Source organism: Stegodyphus dumicola, chromosome 2 (genome assembly GCF_044657685.1).
Source record: "Stegodyphus dumicola isolate Sdum_Otavi_A_Nest chromosome 2, ASM4465768v1".
Taxonomy (NCBI): domain Eukaryota; kingdom Metazoa; phylum Arthropoda; class Arachnida; order Araneae; family Eresidae; genus Stegodyphus; species Stegodyphus dumicola.
In genome coordinates this window covers 278,835,844-278,842,967 of record NC_140769.1, presented here as the reverse complement: position 1 = coordinate 278,842,967, position 7,124 = coordinate 278,835,844, and the positions used below count along the sequence as shown (strand labels likewise).

At 29.6% G+C, this 7,124-nt stretch overlaps 1 protein-coding gene across 1 annotated transcript in view; it reads left to right on the top strand.

Annotated features, from left to right (window-relative positions):
- Positions 1-250: 250 nt before the first annotated feature.
- The window catches only part of LOC118184723 (uncharacterized), a 585,346-nt gene continuing 578,472 nt past the window's right edge, over positions 251-7,124 (top strand). The window contains exon 1 of the mRNA XM_085812207.1: positions 251-2,120. Within this exon, the coding sequence (XP_085668333.1) occupies positions 1,831-2,120 (290 nt within the window). The 5' untranslated portion in view covers positions 251-1,830. The remainder of the gene's footprint in view (positions 2,121-7,124) is intronic.

Here is a 7,124-nt window from a genome sequence, read left to right as displayed (position 1 = left end):
AATAACTGTCCGCGGAAAAGTGGAAGAATATTTCCATACTATCCCGTAAAGTGTGTGAGTCATTTATTTCGAGGCTTTTTCACTTTCAGTTTCACTCATTTTCGCCGACCCAAATTCGGTTCTCTTTTCTTTAAGACATGTTCTGTGGAAGTTAATGCCTTGGCGAGGTTTTAACGAGCACGTTGGCGATCGTTTGGCGCTCGGAAGGTAACCCTCGGAATTATTACGAGATCGTGTTTTGAGGTGGCACTCGCTTCACCGAAACTGGAAGAGTTGGCAACACGTAACTGTGGCCTGCAGCCCGAGGGTGTAAAGCAGCGCCTACCTACCTAGAGAACACTAACACAACCACATAATCAGGACTCTTTTTTTTCCTCTCTCTCTTGACTTCTGTCTTTCTCTTCGACGCGCAAAAACATGCGTTTAAAATAAAAGACCTGGCCGCTTCTTATCTTTAAAAAGAAATTAAACTTTAGTTACTTGTTGACAAAGTATCTCTTATTCGGAATCGTGATCGTGGGAAGTTTTGTGTGTGTTTCGTTCTTCGATCGTAGACGTCCCGTAGGATGAAGTATGCACGTGGTGTGGTTTCTGCGATGCTCTGGTTTCTGCGGCGCTGCCACAATGTATCGTCTGCTCTTCTTGCGGAGATATACCCAGCTTTTATCCAGACGAAATTTGTTTAATGGCGGTTGAACAATGCCGTCAAATCAAAAACCGGTTCACGTTTTATGTGAGTTTTTTTTTTATCTTCTTCTAATTGTACGTGACCAAAGTTTTCTCGAGAAAGAAACTTTCTAAAATGTATGTTTCTGGTTCCGGAATCTTGACATTTATTGCAAGATTTCTCCTTTAAAGATGAGAAATTATTTCTCTATTTATTCCATTAGAAGAAAAATATGTTTGATTCGAAAACAAAACTGTTTATTGATTCAGACATCGAAGTTGCTGCATAATATATTATTTGGTGACAGCACTACTACGTCAATTAGTTTACTCATAAAATGCAAATTTAGATAAATGTTTGAAATATATTGTTCCTAGCAAGAAAAATACGAATCTTTATGGTACTTAAAATCATATGATAAGTTATTATGCAAATATTTATTTATCAATGTGATCATATAACAAAATTAGCTATTTAAGTGTGATAAGATGTTTTATTACTTCCGAATGTAAAAAGAAAAAAAAAAAAAGGGGGGGGGAAGGAAATGTGAGAATTAGTGCAATTAAATATAGTTTTAAGATTTAAAATTTATTTATCTGTGACAAAAAGAAATTTTATTTAGAAGAGTTTAATGCATATATGTGATGTTCCATTTGAAGAAAATTGCTGATTTCCCATAAATCTGCAAACGATAAACAATTCTTACTTCACAAATGATCACCTCACATTTAAGTGTACGGAAAAGTTAAAAAATTATTTCTGAAGAAAATTATTCATATTTATATTACTTGAAAGTATGCTGTATTTTCATACCAAGCTTCCAAATGTCGTTTTAAATGAAAATTGGATAAAATGTTGCATCTTTAACTGCATCAAAAACCGTGCAACTCTGTTCCGAATAAATGAGGGCACATTCAATTGAAGATACATTGCAACAATTTCTGATTAGTACTTACGAAAGATGTTTTGAATGTGAGTGATTCAGAATTAAAATCTTAGATATAGTTAAAATTCGAAGCAGTGTTGATTATTAAATACATGTATAAAATAATGAAGAAAAAATTAACAAATGACAAGAAGTACTTAACAATGTGTAAGTGTAATGCAAACGATATTCGTAGATATAAACACAAGAAACGACTGTAAGTTTCATAGAACTTCTCATGGAAATGTGGAGTTTAGAACCAATTCGCCGCAGTCGTCACGTTGTGAAGATTAATATACCTCGATCATCCGTAAATCGTCTGCTGTTTGCTTTTTTGTGTTTCTTAACTGGAATGTGCATCAAGACTTGTGCCAGCGAATTTTCCACTGCAATTTCGGAACATCCAGACCAAGCTGGCTGTTCCATCTTTTGTGAATGTCTGGGGCCAGAATACGCTATCCAGGCAGATTGTTCGAATCGGTCATTAACTTTTGTGCCTAACGACTTAAGTTCAGGAACTGTAAAGCTGTAAGTACCTTTTTTCAAAAATTCATTTTAATTTTCTTCTTTTATTGTTTCATGTTTCAGAAATTTTTAGTAAGACAGTAAAATGCGTTCAGGATGAAGATTTAACAGTATAAGATATTGTTCTTTAAAAGTTTACTTTTAACAAATAGTATCGTAAAAATTCTTTTATTTTGAAAGATAATCACAAAAGTTTGCCTTTTCAAACACAGAAAGATGTAGTGTCATTTTTAAGCTGTTTTTCGAATTCTGTTTAATATTATTTTGCAGTATTAAGTTTGCATACTAAAAAAAACAAAATGGCTATTTTAGTTCTCTGAAATATCTCCGTTTTAAAAAAACGAAACCAGAGGAAAAATGGCTCTATTGTTGGCTGTGTGGCTCTATGATTGTATAGAGCCTTTTTTAAAATTTTTGATCGCTTCTTTGAAACAAGGAAAAAATATTTCATTCCAATATATGAGGCAATCGTTTTTAGGTTTTTTTATTAAGTAAACTTTATAATAATTTAAACAGACATTTTATTTTACAAATTAAATGCTAAAAGGTTATACAAAGAGTATAATTCTACAGTATTTGATATCTTTCCTGAGTTTTATAATTCTATAGCTTTTGATCTGTTTTATAATTGTATAGTATTTGATATTTTAACAATATTCGAATTTTTATTCTTAGACAAAAGAACACTTCCATCACATTATCACATTGTTACAATTATCTTATATGGCAGGGAGGTTGTTCAATTATCATACTTGTTACCTGACAGAAGGAATTTGAAAGGGGTAAATGTATAAAACATTACTTGAGGTACCTATGTTTCAATTTATTGCCAAAAATTAAGATGTTTAAATTATGTGAATAAATGCTATAATTTAAAGTTTTGACAATGCATGAAGGTAGTGCTAGTAAAATCTATAAATAAAAGGAAAAAAAATACTGAACTTAAAACAACAATTTAATAAAATTTTATAGAGTTTTTGCTTTTTGTATCATCAGTTAAAAATCTTCATACCATATAAATCTATGATAAGCTATTAAATGAAGTGCATGCAATAGCATGTCTAAAAGTTAAAATTATCATATAATTCTTAGAATTTGCTAATTAAATTTGTATTTCATGGTCTGATAACTATTTTAATTCGCAAAAAATATGAAAAAAGAATTAAATATTAACAGATTTAATGTTTTATTGTTAAGAAATATTTACAATAACATAGTCTGGGAATTGAAATATTAACAAAGATGCCAATTTCATATATTTAATTTCTTAATAGTCGTATATATTTCTTAATAGCTTTCTCTAATATTTTAGTTATAATTATTAAATTAAGATGACAGTAAAATAATCTGGGAAAGTTTGGGAAGAGTCAAATAAGTGTGCAAAAAACATAATTTTCCAAGCGACTTTTTTTTTTAATTTTAGACGTAAACAAACTTTTAACAAGTATGAAATGTGTTTTTTGTTCCTTGGAGAACAAACAATATTGCAGCTCACAGTTACTTTTATTTAAAAATCGATTTGTAGAATTTTCCGTGTCTCTAACTATCAATTTTTACTGAATGATTTTACTATGTGTAAAGAAAGGTCCTTTTATTTTTATTGTTAGGAAAAATATATATCCGGTTATAACTGAAGTTTAAAGGATATAATTTCTGCACGAGATTGCCATATAATTTTCTATTGGAGTAGAATATTCTTACATTTCTCGTGAACTGGAATATTATTGAAGCACTTGTATGATTACTATATATAAGGTATTTTGAAGAATAATATGAAAATACCTGATTTGTAATTGATTCTGTTTTTGCGTAGAAATTGTCCTCCCCCCCCCCCCATTATTTGATTTGTTACGTTTTGAGTTAAAAATTCAGTTATTATTTTTACACAATTTATATTTATCTAAGAAGCTTCAATTGACCCCTTTTAAAAGAATTAATTTAATTGTAGTGTTTATGTAGCTGCTTTAATTGCACTGTAATAGCAGGTTTTTTAAAAAGTCCCGAATTAAAAAATGTTCAAATATTTATATTTGTAACCGAAGTACCACTTATAGTTAAACTTTTCGAATTAGTTTTCATGTTGAAATTGCGCCAAATACTCGTACATTATTTTGGACTAAAAATCTCCGATATAAGTACAACATAACTGATAAGACGATAAATTTTCTGTATTTTATTCTACACAAGTAACAAAGCAAACCGCTATGTCGTGTATTTAAGGGGTTTGAGTGCACTATTCTTTACTTAGCACAGTTTTATTATAGAATCACAAGTTAGAATATCTACGAAATCTTTATTTAACAAGTTAAAGAGTTTGCTTGGCTGAAATAGAACGCAAATAGAATAAAAATCGGAGTTAACAGTCTTTAAAAACATTTCAATCTAGGTGTTGAAATATAGAACTTCCAAGAGATTCATTTGTAAGTTTCAAACAGCATCACGCTTGCCAAATTAGGCAATATTATAAGGAATATATTCCATAAAAGAAGGCAACATGCTGAAAGAATGATGCACAAATATACAGGGTTAGCACAAAATCTTTTTAAAACTTCTTGCGTCTGAACATAAGTAGAATCCTTTCTCGCCAATATATATACGTATACATCGTTTGGCGCTCCCTTTTTTTTTTTTTTTTTTTTTTGCCTAAAGAGCGTTAGCCTTAAAGAGGCTATTAATTTTGTTTAGGCATTTTGCATCGAAAACTTTAAATGTCCGTTCCACTTTTTAGATTGTTGCCACAAAATATTAGCGCCCTGTGTTATATTTAAAGAAATTAAATAATGAAGAATCTGCATAAATGTATATATGCTTCTCGCATTGTGATAAAACAAAGGTACCTAGAGCCATCCAATTTTGAATAACGTACGTCTCCACCTGAATATGGGCATCTGGAAGCCCTAATTTAGAATATGGAATTTGTTTTATTATCTATTTCATATTTTGTAAAACTTACGAAACGAATTTTCTATTAACAAACTCGAGGATTTCAAAGCATGCAGTGGCAACACTGTAAGAATTTTTTTTTTTTTTTTTTTATCTTCAGCGCTCGACACTGTATATTAGAAATTTGTTTCAAGTGACCATGATATTTAATAAATAATTGTAACACATAAAACGTTAAACAAAACGCCCCTTTGGGCTTAATATAAAATTTGAAAGCTTTTAGATTTTTTTTGGGACGTTGCCGAGCTTCGTTATGCAGAAGTAACACTAATTTATTCTAGCACAAACATTTAAGTATTTAAAAAAATCATCTGAAAACTTTCAGATTTTCTCTTACGACCAAAGGGCCGTGTTTTATCGCGTTTTGTCGTTTTTTATCGTTTATCATTTTACCTTATTAAATATCATGTTCTTCGCACATAAATCATTAAATTAAATTTAACATAACAGCAATATCCCACAATATTTAAAAGAGCATGTTTTCAGAATTTCCGGTACACAGTCTTGTGTTCTGTATATAAATTTTTTTTTCCTTCTGTACACTGTTGTCATTGCTTGCTTTGAAATCGTTGAGTTGGTTAATAAAAAATTCTTTAATGTTTAATAAAATATGAAATAGATAAGATAATAAATCCCGAAGTTGGAGTTCCACTTGCCCATATTCGAATGGAGGACTGCGTTATTCAAAATTAAATGCCTCTAGGTACCGTAGTTTTTTCACAGTGCGAGAAACATACGTACATTCATGCAGATCCTTCATTATTTAATTAATTTAAATATAATATAGGGCTCTAATATTTGGTGGTAACGATTTAAAAAGTGATTCGCCATTTATATTGAATCAACGCAAAATGCCAAAACGAAATTAATAATACCCCTTCTCAGCAAATTGCCCCTTTTTGCCTTAATCATCAGTCAACAATATAAAATTTTCTTTAAAAGCATAACAAAATTAATTTAACGTGCTAAGAAATAAGAATCGCTGTAAAAATTATTATTTAACTACAAGAATACATTTTATTGATATTCACACGTGATTAAGTAATAAGTACTGATTTATAGAAATTCATCTGAACGTTCTAGTTTCGTATTTCCTGTATATGAAATATACACACAAAAAACTATTAGGTGTGTAAGAAAAAACTTGTTGTAATATAAATGCAATGTGAAATATAAGGTAATGTAATGTAAAGTATTGTAATACAATGTAAAATGTTACGTAACGTTTAAGAATGAAATTTTAAATTAAGCAATATTATCAGAAACTGAGATTCAGTTTGAAGACACAGTTAATGATTTATTTTATAATTTTTAGAATGATATATTTATTAAGTTGTCCGCGTTTAAAAGCGATTTTTAAGGTTTATCGTAATATGCAATTTTTTAATTCAATCATCTCTGCATTTTTCGTTTCGGAATATGCATAATAAGTAAAAACAGAACTGGGCATATTTTCATGTCTTCCTCTTTGTTGAGATAAATAAACAAATCCTTTTTGTTTATTTTGTTTCCAGATAATTTTGATTGTGCTGTTGAAGATAGAGATTTTCATTTGTGTAGTGGAAAATGGTAATTTCGCTTTGCAAAATGGCGTTTTCTTTAAAACGCAAATGTTTCATAGTACAGCTAGAAACACAATAAAAAAGTGATGCAGATTTTGCTTTTAAATGTTGCGTTTAATATTTAAAAAAACATAATATTATTAAAATTTAACTTAATACTGCATATTAAAATTTCTGTAGTTGAAAATATGTGCTTTAATAATATAAATTCTCCAGCAAACATATCACTTCCCTTGTCAGTAAAAATCCCAAACTGCGATTAGGTTTTCCTCATTTGTATTCTTTTTTCCTTTTTAAGGTTTATCGTAACTGTCCTGGAAATTTTTCCTGATTCCGGTTATATGAATATGAATTAGCTTATATGAGTTTAGAAAATTCGATTGTAGATGGTTATGTATTTAAAGCTGTTTTAGTGCTTAGGAAATAAAATAATGCTTAATTTCTTGTTTAAAAATAAGAAAAGTTTCATTATCATCGAATAATTAAATTTCTTTTTTAGCCC